Source organism: Lithobates pipiens, unplaced genomic scaffold, assembly GCF_037356315.1.
Source record: "Lithobates pipiens isolate NorthernLeopardFrog02 unplaced genomic scaffold, aLitPip1_a1.2 Scaffold_1, whole genome shotgun sequence".
Classification (NCBI taxonomy): domain Eukaryota; kingdom Metazoa; phylum Chordata; class Amphibia; order Anura; family Ranidae; genus Lithobates; species Lithobates pipiens.
In genome coordinates, this window is record NW_027507685.1 from 45,917,531 (window position 1) to 45,935,974 (window position 18,444).

At 43.2% G+C, this 18,444-nt stretch overlaps 1 protein-coding gene across 4 annotated transcripts in view; it reads left to right on the plus strand.

Annotated features, from left to right (window-relative positions):
• The window catches only part of MOSPD1 (motile sperm domain containing 1), a 67,045-nt gene that overhangs the window by 40,291 nt on the left and 8,310 nt on the right, over positions 1 to 18,444 (plus strand). For 3 of the 4 annotated variants that reach the window (XM_077491652.1, XM_077491577.1, XM_077491727.1), the window contains 4 exons: positions 3,436 to 3,688; positions 7,809 to 7,884; positions 11,385 to 11,608; positions 14,320 to 14,481. In XM_077491652.1, coding sequence (XP_077347778.1) covers positions 3,535 to 3,688; positions 7,809 to 7,884; positions 11,385 to 11,608; positions 14,320 to 14,481 — 616 coding nt within the window. In that variant the 5' untranslated portion in view covers positions 3,436 to 3,534. Of the gene's footprint in view, positions 1 to 3,435; positions 3,689 to 6,988; positions 7,499 to 7,808; positions 7,885 to 11,384; positions 11,609 to 14,319; positions 14,482 to 18,444 lie in introns of those variants that run through there. The other variant, XM_077491804.1, reaches the window with a different exon arrangement.

Consider the following 18,444-nt stretch of genomic DNA (forward strand, 5'->3'; position numbering starts at 1 on the left):
GTCCGTCCTACTTTTGAATGAACGGACTTGACCACACACGACAAACAGACAGTCCGCTGAAAGCTTGCGCGATGACGTGTACAGCACGTACGACGGGACTAGAAATACGACGTCCAATACACTGCAATGCAACCTTCGGCCGTGTAAATCCTTTCTGAGCATGCGCCATACTAAGTCCGTCCAACTTGCCTACTCACGAGCGGACTGTCCGCTGAAACCAAGTTTGGACGGACAATATTATGGAAATTCCGAAAGACTTAGTCTGCCAGACTGTCCACTGAAAAAGTCCGCTGAAGCCCACACACGAGCGGATTGTCCGTCAGACAGTCCGCCCGTGTGTACGCGGCCTCAGGTTCCCATTGGGAAGATTTTCTCTCATTTCCTGTGAGTGATGGGAAATCTTTTTTACTGGGACGGAGACAACAATCAAACAAATTTAGATTACCTGAAAAATATGTTGCAAATGAAATAATTTTTTGTATTTCATGAAGCTCCTTTATTACCGTGGTATATAAAGTGTAGAGAATAAGGCATGCTACTTTTTTACACTGATGTGTATTACATTAAATCTGAACTTCGAGCACAAAGCTAAATGCGCAGTTGAGATACATACCTGTAAAATGTTTATCAAAGGATTTGTAATTCTGTCCAGCCATGTGATACGGTCACCTCTGCCAGAGACAACTTCCAGGTCAGGGACTTCATATACTATACTGAATGTAGTCAGTACATAGCGGTGAAGGACGGAGAGGACAGTAAAGGAGCAGCAGCAGACTGATGAGGTAACCCCTTTGCTCTCCTCTTCTGTAAGTTTTTTTTTTAGAACAATTTTAGACTGACAGCACTATCCAAAGCAGAAATGTTTCTGACATCACCCTGCCTCTCCACCCCCAATCAGAGAAAGCTTTGCAATCATTGAGAAAACACAAAGTTTTCCCTGGATGGTGCCCATGCCAAATGAAAGACCTCCTGCGCTCAATAAGCAGCAGGACAACCTCTTTGAACAGGACTCAGAAGCTAGTGGAGATCACTGTAGTAGCTGAGCCTATTACAGTGACATCCAGCTTCCACAGGGATCCCACAGGTATGGCACATACATTGGTACAGGCTGGACCAATGTAACTATGCACAAATATCTGTACCTAAACTTCAGCTTTAAACAGAGGGAGCGCATCCTGTCTTTGACCTTTCTATTGGTGCAGACTTACCCTAAAAGTGTTGAAAATGCTTGCAGTCAGCCATGACACCTCTTACAAAACATCTAAACGGTAATAAATATATGTAAAACATTTTTAGGTATGCTGTGTGAATGGGAACACATAACAAACACATAGGGGGGATTTACTAAAACTGGTGCACTCAGAATCTGGAGCAGCTGTGCATGGTAGACAACCAGCTTCTAATTTAAGCTTGTTCTCTTAAAGGAGTTGTAAATGCAGAAGGTTTTTTATCCTAATGCATTCTGTGCATTAAAGTGATTGTAAAGGATCGTTTTAATTTTTTTTAAATAACAAACATGTTATACTTACCTCCACCATGCATCTTGTTTTGCCAAAAGTGGCCCCCAACATCCCCCGGCGGCTCTGCGGCTCCTCCCCGCATCATTTAACCCCCTAGGAGAAGCGCTCTCCCGAGGGGGTTACCTTGCAGGCGCGCCCCCGAGTCCAGCATTTGCGTCCACAGACACGAATGATGGACTCGGTCCTGACCCTGGCAACAGCATCATTGGATTTGATTAACAGCAGCACGAGCCAATGGCTGCTCTGCTATCAATCAACAACTGGGACCCTGCGGAGAGAGGGCCTGCGTGTACCTGCCGAAGAGTTTAAGGAGCTCAGGTAAGCAAAATGAGGGGCTGGGGGGCCGGTGACTGCCAGGTGTTTTTTCACCTTAATGCATCAAACACAAGGGTTTACAACCTCTTTATGATAAAAAAAAACCTGTGTGTAGCAGCCCCCCCCCCCGGAACCCCCCTAATTACCTACCTGAGCCCCTTCTCTCGCTGGTGATGTCCACAATCCCCTCAGCCATCCAAGACACTCCTCCTGATTGGATGAGACAGAGCAGCAGCGCCATTGGCTCCCGCGGCTGTCAGTCAGCCAATCTGGGTAGAGAGGGGGTGGGGCCAGGTCGGGGCTTTGTGTCTGAATGGATAGGAGCTCTGACTCAGCTTGGGTGCACCCTATAGCAAGCTGCTGGCTGAGGGGCACTCAAAGGAGGGGGGGGGCTATGAGCAGCAAAGAGGGACCCGAGAAGAGGAGGATCCATGCTGCTAAGTATAACATGTTTGTTATTTTTACTTTTTTTTTTTTAAACGAGCCTTTACCTTAACCAACCTTAAGCAATGGCAATAAAACCTGGAAGCATATTTTGCACGCTCCAATTTTAGTAAATAACCCCTATAGTTAAAGTGGAGGGTCACCCTAAAAAAAAAAATTACATTAACATTCTTAAAAAAATATTCAAAAAAAATTTGAAAAAAAATTTTTTTTTACTCAGAAACCCCTGTTGCTTGGCAGTCTTCCTAATCTGCCTCTTCCTATTTCTTCAATTCCTCCTCCTTGGCCCTGTTGTCTTCTGGGACCTGTGTGTGTCATAGGAAACAATGGGGCCATTCACAAAGCACCGCGCGGCTCCTGCATGCGCAGTAGGAAATGGTCAGTGAAGCCGCAAGGCTCCACTGCCTGTTTCCCTTAGTTAGGATGGAGGCGCCGGCAGCTGATCCAATGGACGATGGGGAAAAAAGGTTTTCAAAAGTTGACTGCAAAAGCACTTTAAAGTGTAACAAAGGGCAAAACTTTTTTTTTTTTTTTGGATGGGGTAGAGAAAGATTAGAACACTTGTCAGTTTTTCATTGCTGTCTGTGTCCCTGTTAGGGAGATTCACCCACCTCTATTTATCTTTATTTATGTTTAACGTTATCATCAAAAGTAAAAGAAAATCGCAAATTTTGGGTTGTCATCGGAGCACTAATAGAGAGGAAATCTTCCAATAGTTCTGGTGACCCTGGAGACACACCGGGATTCCCTCACTTTGGAGAAATTTCCTCTCATTTCTTGTTTTAGCTATGGGAGAGGAAGTGAAGAGAAATCTCCATAATAGGACACAGATGGCAAAAAAACAAAAAACAAAGCTGACGGGATTAGAACCCTCCCTTACTCTATCGAAAATGAAAAAAAAAAAGTTTTACCTTTAGTTACGCTGTAAAGCTTATTGGGCAGTGGTTAATCCGAATAGCCGAGTGTTTTCAGGAAATCACAAGGGAAATAAGCAAGTATTCTGAGACAGCAGCTAGGAAGGGGTTAAACTGCTTGAAATGGCTCGGCCTAGCTGTGGTAACCGGAGTTCCAGCATTTTGGCAGTGGTAGAGTGACATGGCATCTGCTGTGTAAAATAAGAGAGATTGCTGTCCTGATGTTTCTCTTACTCCTGCAGAACTGACAGGATGCACTAGAGGTCTTCCCAGCACCAAAAAAGAAAACTGAAATTCCGGGAGACAAAAGGAGCTGAAGAGGAAATACGGATTCTGTGCCAATGCAGCAGCAGAAACGGCAGCCAGAGCTAGTGGAAGGAAACCTTCCTGTGTTTGTCTTTCCAACTGAACTAATATTTTATGCCGATGATCAGTCAACACACAAGCAAGTGTTAACGTTGTACAACCCTTATGAGTTTGCCTTAAAGTTTAAAGGTAAGTGAGATCAGCCGTCTCTGATATGCTGTACAGATGTTTTCATTATCCTCCATATTATCATGGCTGTAAGCCATGCATAGCAAATTCAACATCACAGCATGGATAGAGTTAAAGGAGTGGTGTGTTTTTTTTATAGTAGATGGGACTCCTTTATACAGCTTGACTTTGTTGCCCAGTTTAAAGAAGAGGAGGGTATGGAGATTTCCTAAAGGAGAAGACCGTATAAGAGAGCCTACAGAAAGACAGCAGATTAGCAAAAAACACTGGAGTGCAGCTGTTGTTCATTTTAACATATTTGTTTTAACTTTAATTTTACTTAAAGTGGGGTGCCCCCTAAAAAAAATAAAAAATTTAAAGGCAGCAGCTACAAATACTGCAGCTGCTGACTTTTAATAATCGGACACTTACCTGTCCCAGGGTCCAGCAATGCGGGGGAACAAAGCCCCCCTCATTCCCCGCTCCGCTCGCATCTGCATTCTTACTGTGGGCACCCGGCTGTGGCTTCACATGCACGAGCGGCACGGGGCACCGTGATACGCTGCACAGTCATCTGAGGCACGTGACAGGTCCTAGATGACTGTGCAGCGCGAGGGGAAGTGATGTCACCAGCCTGGGCATTGAAGAAGGCAGACTACGAGGGACCCCCTAGCAACATGCATTTAGAGGTGAGTAAAAAAAAAAAAAAAAAATTTCCAATTATTACTTTTTTTTTTTATATGAATTTTCAGATTTTTTTTTTTTTTTTTTTTGGTGGCAACACCACTTTAAGGCAAAAACGATTCTAAAGAAAATAAAACTGTTGGTATTTCATCCCTAAAGCTGTGCTCCAGTTGGAAGATTTTATAAGTCTCCAGATCCCCCCCAGATCCAAACTGCAAGTCTGTGGTTGGGCTGTGGGTTAGGAGTTGCATCTCTCCAAAGCTCTTTTGGAACTACATGTCCCAATGCTCATTGTGGTGGTAGTTGCGGCAGACAGAAGGGAAGTAATGCTCCATGTTTGTCCTTTGGTGTTACCAAAGTTTTTTTGCAGTGGATGATTTAAAGTATTAAAGTAACACTGAGGCTCGGTTCACACTGGTACGATGTGGGAAACGTGCGATTCCTGCGTGGGTTCCCGGATCGCACCTAAATCGCACAATGTTTCACATTGACATCTGAAAACCGCTGCGTGTGTCAATGTGAAGTTAATGACACCCCCAGATCGGTTCGCAGATCACAGTGTAAACTGAAATGGTACAGGAATCAGATCACATGGGTGTGAATACCAATGCGATCCGATTCCAGTGTAGACCAAAAAAAAGGGTCCTGTACCATTTTGGTTCGAATGCGATGCAGATTCAGCCATACAAACTGTATAGCTGAATTTGCATCACACAGACATTGCATGTGATCTGCACAGCAATGTGGTGAAAATAACATCCGATGTCTGTGTTCACACCAGTGTGAACCCAGCCTAAATATATTTATTCTCTGAAGATAATCCTTACAAATCCACAACTTAATGTCCCTGTAATCTATTGTTCATGAAATAATATCTTACTGTGTTTTTCTTGTAACATCCTCTGTGAGCTGCCAAACCTCTCCTTTTACCGCTCACTTCCTTTTGTTTGGAACAAAGAGTGGATGTTAGTTGTTGGTCATGTGCACTGCTCTATGCACACTACACATTCGATCGTTCATAATTCATCTGGGGAAAGAGCAAGAGCTGTGGCTACCTTCCCTTATATGGTGGAACCATGGAGAGCAAACATAGCTACCCTTTAGGCTGGGTTCATATATGTGGGAATTCAATGGGGTTTTAACCGCATTCATTTAGCATGACATGTGAATGTGACCAGCTTTCAATGGAGCCGGTTCACACATGTCCAGGGCGGCCGCGGTTTCCGGCAAGGTCCTGTGCATTTTTGGGAACGGTTCAGGTGCTAGTTCAAGCACAAATTTGGCCCAGTGAACAGAAATGCACCGGACCCCAAGCCACAAACCGCAGCCGCACATATGTGAATCCGGCCTTAGCATTAAGTCGGATCAGACTGAAACAAAAAAAAGGAATTTGGAGTAGGCTGAGAGCAATAGAAGGTCCTTCCGATAATCCAGCAGAGAGACAGAATGGAGGTCTGCCTATGTAAACAAGGCAGATCGCCATTCTGACAAGAATAGATCCTGTGTCTCCGTAAAGCAGGGTTCCCTGCCTTCTATTCATAATACCATCTCCCACACTGTAATAAAACACAAGCCAGACACAGTTACTCCTTTGATCACCCCTGATGTTAACCCCTTTCCAGCCAGTGTCATTAGTACAGTAACAGCGCATATTTATAGCACTGATCACTGTATTAGTGTTACTGGTCCCCAAAAAGTGTCAGTGTCCAAATGTTCGCTGCAATATCGCAGTCCTGCTATAAGTCGTTGATCGCCACCATTAAAAGTAAAAAATATATCAAAATAAATTTAAATATTCCATAGTTTGTAGACGCTATAACTTTTGCGCAAACCAATCAATATACGCTCTTTGGGATTTTTTTTAAACAAAAATATGTAGTAGAGTACATATTGGCCTAAATTTATGAAGTAATTCGATTTTTTAAATTTTTTTATTGAATATGTTTTATAACAGAAAGCAAAAAAAATGTATATATACATTTTTTTGCTTTCTGTTATAAAACATATTCAATAAAAAAATTTAAAAAATCGAATTGTTGTTTTTTCAAAATTGTGTTTTTTTTTTTGTTTATAGTTCAAAAAATAAAAACCGCAAAGGTAATCAAATACCACCAAAAGAAATCTCTATTTGTGGGAAAAAATTACATAAATTTTATTTGGGTACAGCGTCACATGACTGCTCAATTGTCAGTTAAAGTAAGGTAGTGCCATATCGCAAACAATGGCCCGGTCATGGAAGGGGGTCTTCTGGAGGTCAAGTGGTTAAAGTGTTTAACTTTTCAGCAGGGACTGGCGAGTGGGAAAGATGTCCGGTGTTTGTTCACCTTTTTATTTTTCCTGAAAAGGTGAGCTAACGCTTTAGGAATACATAACTTTAAATAGGATTTTTTAAATCACAGTTTAATGTCACACTAAACTTTAACCTGTGACTAGAATACATATGCCACTCAAGAAAATGGGTGTTAATAGGGTATTAATCCTATTACTAAATCCAACACCCATGGCAGATTTCACCTTTAGTTGAATAATGTATTAAAATCAATAAAATATTATATATTATATTATATTACTACTAATTTGTACAAATTTTTTAGTGCTTTTTAGATTAAACAAACAAAAAATAAGCAGCTTATTGGCATTTATTGTTCTTATGTCCATCGCTGTATCCAAATTGTCTGTTGAACCAAAGAGGTGTATGAGTGGGTAGCAGATTGTTTACTTCACTGGACACCAAAAAGAATTGTACCTTTTGTAGTTTGTTAGGCTTTAAGTAGGTCACCTAGCAATCAGGTTGTCATTAATTTACAGCAGGTTTGAATAAGTAGAATGTTATATGATTGGCTTGTTGCTGGAAAGTAACAAGTCACAAGCTTATATTTGACACAACTATCTTGCTATGTATGGTCACCCTTACACATTTCATTCATTGGCTGAAAGAACAGATTTGTTTACTGAGTCAGTAAATATTTTTGCACTCACGTGCATGAGCATCACATGACTAATGAACATGGTCTAAATGGAATGCAGAGATGTCAGAGTAGGAAGAATGCTGTGGATTAGCTCACTCAAGCATGCGTTGTTTACTTCAGTGTTGTTGTGTTTCTAAGCCCAAGGCAAAAAAGAGTGAACCTCCTTATGGGAAGAAAGGTAGGTTATAGATTTTTTTTTTTCAGAAGTTTTTAATTGAAGTTTTTAATCCTGTATTGTACTGTAATTGTGTTGTCCCCCCTATACGTTGTAAAGCGCTGCATAAACTGTTGGCGCTATATAAATCGTTAATAATAATAATAATAATTGAACTTGGAGCTAATTTATTTTTGTTGGTGTTTTTTATGTGTCTTTTTTTTTTTAATAATAATAGTGATTTTTTTCCCAAAATGTTTACTGTAAACTTCTTTTTTTTATGCAAATATTTGTAATAAATAAACGAATCACGCTATTTCTTTGTCCTCTCTAGTTCTTTGTACGTCCCCAAACAAGTACGCTGTTGTTGATGCTGCAGGTGCAGTGAAGCCACAGTGTTGTGTTGACATGTAAGTACTATTCTCAAATAGCTGAATGTGACCCTGGCACATAATGAAAGACTCTCCAGCAAACACTTACCTGAAAAGAAGAAACAGAATACTTAAGGCCCGTACACACGGTCGGACTTTTTGACAACAAACATGCAAATTAGCTGTTTTGGAGCAACATCCGACTGTGTGTACGCTCCATCGGACAAACTTTTTCTGTTTTCATCTGACTTTTGTTGGCTGTGCGAATGGACAAACTTTCTGGCAACAAAAGTCCGATGGAGCAAAGTCCGACCGTGTGTACACAAAAGCATCAGACATTTGTACAAGATACAAACACGCATGCTCAGAACCAATGCAAAAGATCAGACTACAATACAGAAGTTGACCAAAGGTGGCGCTGGAGTCATTGAAAGTCCTCTTTTGAAGTGGCGTCAGTATGTTGTGACGTCACTACGTTCGTGTTTGTTGCCAAAAAGTCCGACCGTGTGTATGCAATACAAGCTTGTGGACCACGCTCTTTGTACAAAAGTCCACGGAAAAGTTTGTACAAAGTCCGACCGTGTGTATGAGGCTTAACACTGCTCTGTTCGAAGAAATTGCCCCCTGAACTTCACTGGGAAACCGATACTCTCGGTTGATGTCGATTTTCAGGGTTCCCCACAGTTATGACTGGTTCTTCCTGCTTCCTCCACATCTCTGAAGTGCAGGGAACATTAGAAGGAAATGGGCTGCTTAATATAATGTTGTACGAAGGTTTGCCCACCATACCTAACATTTTAACACTGTTCTAAAGGCAGAAGGTTTTTTAACTTAATGCATTAAGGTAAAAATAAACGTATGTGTATAGCTCCCCTCCAGCCCCCTTTATACTTATCTTATACTTTATACTTATCTTAGATGTTGATCCAGCGTTGCGCGTGAGAGCAGCATCGCTGCCCTCTCTCAACGTCTTCATAGGGTCAGAAGCAGCATCAGTCACAATTGGTTCCTGCTGCTGTCAATCACAGCTAGTGATGAGGGAGTGGGGGCAGGTGAATGGACACACAAAGCGCGGCTGAGGAGCGAGCCCACATGAATTGCCCCTACAGCAAGAAACTTGCTATGGAAGGACTCTGCAGGGGAGGGGAGCCAGGAGCACCAGCAGGGGACCCAAGAGGAAGAGAATCAGGGCTGCTCTGTGCAAAAAGAGCAGGTAAATATACTGTTATTTGTTTAAAAAAAACATTTTTCTATTGACAGTCACATTAAAGCGGTTCTCCACCCTAAAGTGGAAGTTCCGCTAATCTGATCCCTCCCCCCCTCCGGTGCCACAATCGGCACCTTTCAGGGGGGAGGGGGTGCAATTACCTGGATAATCCAGGTATCTGCACCCACTTCCGGTACAGACCGCCGCAGGTGCCCCGCCCCCCCCCCCCCCCCCCCCCCCCCTCCGTTGTGTTCTGGGAAAAACACAGTTCCCAGGACACAGCAGGGGACCAGAAGAGACGCGCAGCGCGACTCGCTCATGCGCAGTAGGGAACCAGGCAGTGAAGCGGCAACGCTTCACTTCCCGATTCCCTGACAGAGAATGGCGGCGGGGGCAGCAGAGAGACGAGCAATCGCTCGTCATCTGCCGCCGACATCACTGGACCCTGGGACAGGTAAGTGTCAATTTATTAAAAGTCAGCAGCTGCAATATTAGTAGCTGCTGGCTTTTAATATTTTTTTTTTAGGTGCAGAACCGCTTTAAAGAGGAAGTAAACCCTTCCAAACAACTTGGACCTATAGGTAAGCCTAGATTAAGGCTTACCTGTAGGTCCAAGCAATATCTCCTAAACCTATATGGTTTAGGAGATATTTGCCCGAAAATGGGCACCGCTGTCTACGGCGCATGCGCCGTACACAGCGGCGCGCATGCGCACTAAATGCGGCAAATCCAAGAATGGATTTGCCAAATTTGTCGACTCCCGTGCGCATGCGCGGGAGTGACGTCATCGCGGCTTCGCCGTATGACAGCGGCGGAGCTGCGAGGCGCGACTCCCGTGCGCATGCGCGGGAGTGACGTCATCGCGGTTGCGCCGCTGTGATTCGTCGGAGCTGCGAGACGCCACAAGCAACATGGATGCGGCGGACTACAGGGGACAGCGGCGACTTCGCTGGCTCCTGTGTCAGGTAAGTGACACATAATGAGCTACTATGCGATGCATAGTAGTCCATTATGCTTTACCTTTGCAGGGAAAAAAAGAGGAAGTAAACCCATCAGGGTTTACTTCCTCTTTAAGTGAGCCTGTACTGCCTTCCATTAAAAATTAGATTAGATAAAACATCAAAAAGCAAGTTTTTTTTACTTATGATTTTTTCCTTTGAAATTTCTACTCTGATTATATGAGTGATCTAGGCCTATCATAGTGGTTATGGAACTGTGTGACCGTTTTACTGTTTATTAAATGACCTGAAGCTGCATTTTACTGTATTTGTCTTTATGTCTTGTTTGTGTATTTGTATCCTTATTTAAAAAACACATGAAAATTCTATTACCGTATATACTCGAGTATAGGCCGACCCGAATATAAGCCGAGGCCCCCAATTTACCCCCAAAAAAACTGGCAAACTTATTGACTCGTGTATAAGCCGAGGGTGAGACATGCCTGTCCATCCCTGTGTGTGTGTCCGTCCATCCCTGTGTGTCCGTCCATCCCTGTGTGTCCGTCCATCCCTGTGTGTCCGTCCATCCCTGTGTGTCCGTCCATCCATCCCTGTGTGTGTGTGTGTCCATCCATCCATCCATCCCTGTGTGTGTGTGTCTCCATCCATCCATCCATCCATCCCTGTGTGTGTGTGTCTCCATCCATCCATCCATCCATCCCTGTGTGTGTGTGTCTCCATCCATCCATCCATCCATCCCTGTGTGTGTCTCCATCCATGTGTGTGTGTGTGTGTGTGTGTGTGTGTGTGTGTGTGTGTGTGTGTGTCCAGCCTACCTTTGTCCCGAGCCTCCGTCCCGTGCCTTGCCTCCTTGCCTCCGTCCCGTGCCGTGCCTTGCCTCCTTGCATCCGTCCCGTGTCGTGCCTTGCCTTGCCCCCGTCCCGTCCCGTCCCGTGCCGTGCCGTCCCGTGCCCTCTTCGTCGGCGGCCATTGTAAAGTTCAAAAGCTGCGCCGCCGCCTTCGCCTGTGATAGGCGGAACACTGAATTTCCCAGCAGCCTGTGTTCCGCCTATCACAGACGTCGTATCATCCTCGTCCGTAGTACGAGGATGATACGATGTCCGTGATAGGCGGAACACAGGCTGCTGGGAAATTCAGTGTTCCGCCTATCACAGGCGAAGGCGGAGCCGGAGGCGCGGCTTTTGAATAGAATGGCCGCTGTCTGTCTGCTCGACACGCTGATCGAGCGGGCAGACAGCGATGACTCGAGTATAAGCCGAGGGGGGCACTTTCAGCCTCAAAAAAGAGGCTGAAAATCTCGGCTTATACTCGAGTATATACGGTAATTCTCCTAACCAAATGCATTGTACATTTTTTTTTCCTCTGTGCTTTAGTGTTATCCGGCACAAAGATGTCCGAGCCAGTCACTTCGGGGTTATCGATAAATTTCGCCTTCAAGTGTCCGAACAAAGCCAGAGAAAAGCACTGGGACGTAAAGAGGTAATAGCAATGCTGCTTCCATCCGCTAAAGAGCAACAGCACAAAGAGGAGGATGAAAAAAGGTTCAAGGAGCATATAGCAGAAAGTGTCTTCTTTGAGCAGACACCTTGCCAGCCAGGTCAGTGAAGTTATTCACCTTATATATTTAAAGCGGATCTTCACACAATTTTACAAGTTAAGCTCAGTGGTTTCCAAATATAGCACAGAGTGCTCAATGGACCTTTTTTTTTTTCGTACCTTGAGATATGTGGCTTGCCTGTGTTATGTCCCTGCGGCTGTGGGCAGGGATTCGCATAATTTCCTGTCCTCGCTGCACTGTCTCCTGGGATCTCGTGTCATTCATCCCAGGAGTCAGTGCAGAGAGCCGCCGCAAAATCTCGTGGGATTTCAACTGACGCGACGCTTCACATCACAACTGGGGGCGGGAACTTCCTAAGACGCCACCCGTTGTGATGGCAACAAAGATGTTTAAGTCGCTCGATGCAGTTACCACTGAGCATGCCCGGGAACCAGCAAGGAATGATGGTACATCTACTGTACTGGAACCAGGAAGTGATTGCTTGTGGGCTTCAAATGCCCACAAGCAAGATGAAAACTGCAGTATATTATTTATATAAGTTGCGATTTTAAAGAAAAACGGACATGGATAGAGGAAAAAAACACTAAAAGTGGGTGTGACATTAGAAATGGAATTTTAAACTGTAAAAAAAAAATAAAAAAAATCGGGAGTGCACATCCCCTTTAACTGTTGCAGACAAACTTTAAGAAACATTTCAATTAATTACTCCATTGTTCCTGGTTTTTTTACATTGGTACTGAGAAACTCTCTGTGTACCTGAGTATATTTTTAAAGAGTCAGTCCACCCAAAAATATTTCACTTGGTAGATACTGGAAAGTTAAACCCCTGGCATATTTTTTATCTTCTGGGAATGCTATTTATGAGATCTCTATGCTTTAGTTCCTGGGCTGGCCCACCTGCTTGCAGCCATTATGAGGGGGCCCCATTCTCCTCGATGCAGTTTTTTCTTTTTTTCTAATTGGCTCTTTTCTGTCATTGTTTCTGGTAAAACTCTGCCAATTGAAAGTGAAATATAATATGTTTACCATGTTCCTCCATGAAATAATTAATGCTTTATTGCTATAGATGAGGTTTATTAAAGTGACTTTGTAAATAAAAAATGTGGGCGCTGACATTGCTGGCCCTCTTTTAAAAATACTAGCTGCCTAGTTTCAATACTTTTTCAGGCACAGACCTGGAACAAGCGTGCTTTTAACCACTTGCTTTCCTGGGCACTTAAACCCCCCTCAGTCCCAGACCAATTTTCAGCTTTCAGCGCTGATGCACTTTGAATGACAATTGCGCGGTCATACAACACTGTACCCAAATGACATTTTTATCATTTTTTTCCCACAAATAGAGCTTTCTTTTGGTGGTATTTAGTTACAGCTCGGAGTTTTATTTTTTGCTAAACAAACAAAAAAAGATGCAAAAAAATAAAAAAATTAAAAAATAAAAATCATGTTTTAATAGTTTGTTATAAAATTTTGCAAACGGGTCATTTTTCTCCTTCATTGAAGTGCGCTGATTAGGCGGCACTGATGGCTGCATTGGTGGGCACTGATGGGCTGCATTGGTGGGCACTGATGGGCTGCATTGGTGGGCACTGATAGGCTGCACTGGTGGGCACTGATAGGCATAGTTAAGGCGGCACTAATAGGCACAGATAAGGCGGCACCGATGGGCACAGATAAGGCGGCACTGATGGGCAAAGATGGGCACAGATAAGATGGCATGGATGGGTGGCACAGATAAGTGGCACGGATGGGTGGCACGGATGGGCACTGATAGGTACCACTGATAGATGGGACTGATGGGCACTGATAGGTGGCACTGATAGGTGGCACTGATAGGTGGCACTGCTGGGCACTGATGGGCGGCACTGCTGGGCACTGATGGGCGGCACTGGGTCGCAGCACCTTTGAGGCAGATTGTGGGCACTGTGGGTGGCACTGTTGGTGGCACTGCTGGATGGCATTGTGGGTGGCATTGTGGGTGGCACTGTAGGTGGCACTATGGGCACTGATGGGGGGCACTGATGGGGGGCACTTACTTTTATTCAGGATGGCACGGCGGTGGGCAGGTGGGCACTGGCAGGGGGCAGGTGGTCAGCTGTATTGCTGGCCGTGATCGGCTTTTTTTTCTCTCCTCGCGCTGTCAGCGCGAGGAGGAATAATAGCCGATTACCGGCTCCGTTTTATCACATGATCAGCTGTCATTGGCTGACAGCTGATCACGTGATAAGGGGTCGGGATCGACCCCTTGCACGGATCGGTGATCAGGCGAGTCTCACGGACTCGCCGATCACAGAGCGCGCCGCGCGCGCCCCTCAGGGGGCGCGCAGGCCGCTCGTATCCGGGACGACGTCAATAGACGTAGTCCCGGAAATGTAGGTCCGCGCTAATGCCGTCATTTGGCAATAGCGCGGATCTGTAGTGGTTAAAGAACATAAAAAAAGTTTTAGAATTCTATATGCTTATGCTTGTTCCTGGTTATAAGACCTGAATCTAAAACATCAACATAATGGGCAGGCTACTAAAATTTTTAAAGAATTTGTGATCATGCTCATTATGGCCACCATAAGTGTTCTTTCTCTCAATACAGATCTATCAGTATGATTAGGCATCGTGGCACATCTTGCAATTTAAGTTTTATATCAGCAGAGATAATATTTATTTTTTGATGAATTTTGTAAATAAATGAAATGTGTTAAGCTCTAGCCACAAATATTGTACATAGCAATAGAACAGTTTTATTCTTATTGTTTCAGATATCAGAAACTCCAACTCAGGGCCCAGTCTGCTGATGATCTTCCTCGGCATGGTTTGCATCGCTGCACTGATGATGCCCACTATGGGTGAAATGGAATCTGTGGTGCCTCTCTACCTCCACTTAAGTGTGAATCAGAAATTAGTAGCTGCCTATGTTTTAGGTAAGAATACTTTAGTGATAATAAAATATGCCACAGGCTCTATTCTATCATCTGTAGAGCGTTGTTGTTGCTGTTTGAGTGTTAAAGGCCCCTTCTTATATGCATTACCATTCCTCCCTATGCACGCATGGTTTGCTGAAACTTTAAGCCTTACTTTTTGCAAAACACTACACCCACAACACACCTAAAATAGCAATCAGTGCGAATAGAGTCCACCAGTACCATCCTAAAGTGGAAGCAGTTTTTTATTAGAACAGGTAATTGTTAGCTCTGTCAAGTTTTTTTACTCGTTCATTGAGGGACAGAGACAATTGAGGTATATTGCAGGAGGATTTGGACACTGGCAAAAAAAATAAAAAAAATCAGTGACCAGCCAATAATACTCCTGCCACTCCCTGCATGCCTTTTTTTTCTAGCCATTTTCTTTTTCCTTAAAGATAATATTTCCCTCAAGATCTGCTTAGGCTGATTTTTATACACAGCTATCGCAATAAGTATATCCTTAGCAGTAGCTTTGGAGACCACGCCTGGACTTCACTGGACTGGACAATTGCAGGTATAGTCTGGAATATGTTGTTTGGGAATCAGGATCTGCATTGTGGCACTTTCCAGACCTCAGTGTATTGTGTTAAGTCTGGGACACACTAGTAGTTTTTTTTTTGTTCAACCCAGCAGACTGAACAAACAAAAACTCTGAAGAGCTCAGGAGGAGCTGCTCTACTAACAATCCAATGTTAGTACAGTGATCTCCCCTGCTGAGCTATTGTGTTCTGACAGGGGGATTCACCCCCAAACCCCCCCCCCCGGATAGAACACACCAGTCAGCAGACCCTTTTTGGTCATGCCCCTTCGACAGAAGCCTGCTGAACATGTGGCTTCTGTCAGACCTGCTGCCGTACACACAATCTAAATGTCGGCCGCTTTCTGTTGAATTGGCCGATGCCACCTGATATTCGGCCCATGTGTACTAGGCTTAAATTAACCATGGAACGCTTTCTGGGTCCAGAGCTTTGGCACAGCCTCTGGTGTGACTTTGTCTTTCAAGACTCAATTTGTGAGTAGACCATGTAAGCCAAGCATCAGGAGCTATCTTAAATATCCCTGTTTGCATTGTTTTACGCAAAAAAAGGCCAATGCTGAAGAACTGAGTGATGACACTTTCTTTCTGAACCCCTCCTGCATCAGGCAGAGTCTGTTTGTGGGAACCCAAAATTTAGCTTACTATGGATATTTCATTATCCCATTCTGCAAAGTGCTAACAATTCCTGTAGATGCGTCTATTTGGAGATCCTTTCCAAAACGTTGTTTTCCATGACTGGCCTTGCAGTACAACCTATATTGACCATGATGCTCGTCTGTTAAATTATTTTGTTATTTGAGTCTATCATTTATTACTGTTGCCAACCCCTCTTTTGGACACTCCAGTTGTTTCTGAACCATGTGTCTCTTAGTAAATGAGAAATTATTTTCTTTTTGTATTTACTCTAAAATACCTTTCTTGGAGTTTATTGAGGGACACAGGTGTCTATGATCTTTGCTTCTAGTTTTGCTTTTCTACAAAATTTAGACATGCTGGGAGTGGACCAACTGGTAATTTTTTTTATTTGTGTCCAAATCCTCCTGTATGTGACGGTATAACCCATTTGTCCAAATTCCATGTCCCTCAATGAACTCCAAGAAATACATATTACAAAAATCTATTTTTATTGCTGTCTGCATCCTTATTGGGGGTATTCTGTCTCTCTGTGTAATCAAGGGTTACGAAATCATTGGAAATATCAACAATAAGGACACATACATTAATAAAAACCTGACGGAGGATCTTAAGCATCCTCAGTGGAAAAAGTGTTGGTTGGAATTGAACTTTGAAAGCCCATGTTGTTGCACTGAAATCCATTATCATTTTTCCGTTGCAATAAGCTGTATGAAGCCTACATATTTAACACAGACAAAGCCAAAGCAAATATATGGAGTCAGTAGACTATATTGTAAAATTAGCACATGTCCCAGCAGGCACTCCTCTGTTACTGTCAGGATGTTGTGGGTAGACTTGCTATTGACTTGGATTGTCTCTGTTATTACAAATCCCTACATTCTGTTCCATGTAATCAGGTAGGTAATCTTCCAATCAAACACATTCAGTACAAACACAGACTGTGGTCAGGACTTAGGGCATTCAGATGTAAAGTGAAAAGCAGAACTTGGCATTGTCACTGATATTATCTATGTGTAGCCTACCATGCAAGGATACAGGTCAGGCAGTGGCTGGACTAAATTATTGTATTAAAATATTTGCAGACCTGTTTGGTCTTGCTTATAAAGTTAGTTTAACAATCCTTAATTTTGTAGTCTGTAATAGTCTGACAAGTTGCACCATTCATTAACTCTACGTTAGATACTTTTAACTGTCTCCTTACAGTCCAGACAGTGTAAATACTGTATATCCCACAAATCATAGCTTTATTTGCATCTACACTGGCCATACATACATACCATAATGTATTTGACATTTTGGAAGAAAACAATAATTATTCCTGTGATAAAATCTTTCATTTTAGTGAATCTAACACACAAAAAAAACACATGTGACCACTACCTTTTAGCATTTCATAGCTGTATGGGTCTTAACCAGGGAAAAAAAATCATCTTCCATGATGAGGCATTAAGAGCTTCCCCTATTATATGTAAGCTGTTTAGCATTATGTCTTGAAAGAGATGGTCATACAGTACCTTAAAACAAATCCAGACACTGTCTACAATGTAGTATTTGCTCTCCCAGAGCAAGGATAAGAGGTAAAATCGTTGCTAGTTCTATTTAGTTGCTCTAGCTTTGTTCTGCATGTCAATGCAGAAGTAGACCACTGAAAATACAGCATTTGTAAAACTTAGGCAAATCAATTTTATATTTGCAGTAAGATCACTACAAGGTAAAATCTCAGCCTTCACTCAAGGGTGTTGCTAGGACTGTGAAAGACCTGGGGCACCCAGAGAAATGAGATTGGGTGATGCACCACATGGTGGAAGAATTAACTTTTCCTTTATATGTGTTTTTCTGCACATAACCTACCCTAAGCAGGAACTTCATAAAAAATAAATAGATAAAAAACAGTAACTACTTGGCAACCAGCAATTGTTGAGACAATAAACACTTTGATTAGGAGTATATATTGTATAATATAGCATATAAATATAGCAAAAAACAGCGGGAGTCAAAAGTACATAATGTTCTATTGCAGTTGTCAGGAGTATATATGTACCACTTAGTATATATAGTGCAGGGGTCAGGAGTGCACAACACACAAGGCTCAGTAGTGTGTATTTCAAAGAGCAAGCGAGTCTGGAGTGCATAACAGGGTACAGGGCTCAGGAGTGCATATTGGACAGAGAGCAGGATTCTGGAGTGCCTAGCACACAGAGCACTGGGGTCAAGAGCACATTCCATCTACAATAACACACAGAGCACTGGGGTCAAGAGTATGTAAAGCACATCGTACAGGGTTAGGAGTGCACAATGTGCAGGGCTCAAGAAACAAAACAGTTGGGCAGATGCAGTTTTGGGACCCTGAATGTCCAACACTAGCAACCCCCATGGAATATGTGTCTAAAGGATTAGTTCACCTTAAGGAACATGTTACCTTTTACAAACAAATTTGGGGTGTAACCTGTTCCAGTACCTGTCCACTCCTCACCCCCAGTGTATTCGTAGTCCATTGAATATTCTTCCAGCTTTCTAACTGAAAGCCTATACAGAGGCACAGGCAAAAAGCTGGAGGGAGAGTGTGCGCAGGAGCCTGACATTGAACATGTGATTCATTGATCGTGAGTGCAATACTTTGCAGGCTCCTGTGTAAAAAATAGTAATGCACATTTTATATGTTTTTATTATTTTTGACTTAAAGTTGACCTTAGCCTTTAACTGCTTCCGGATCGCCCACCGTATATATACTGTGGCAAGGTGGCCTG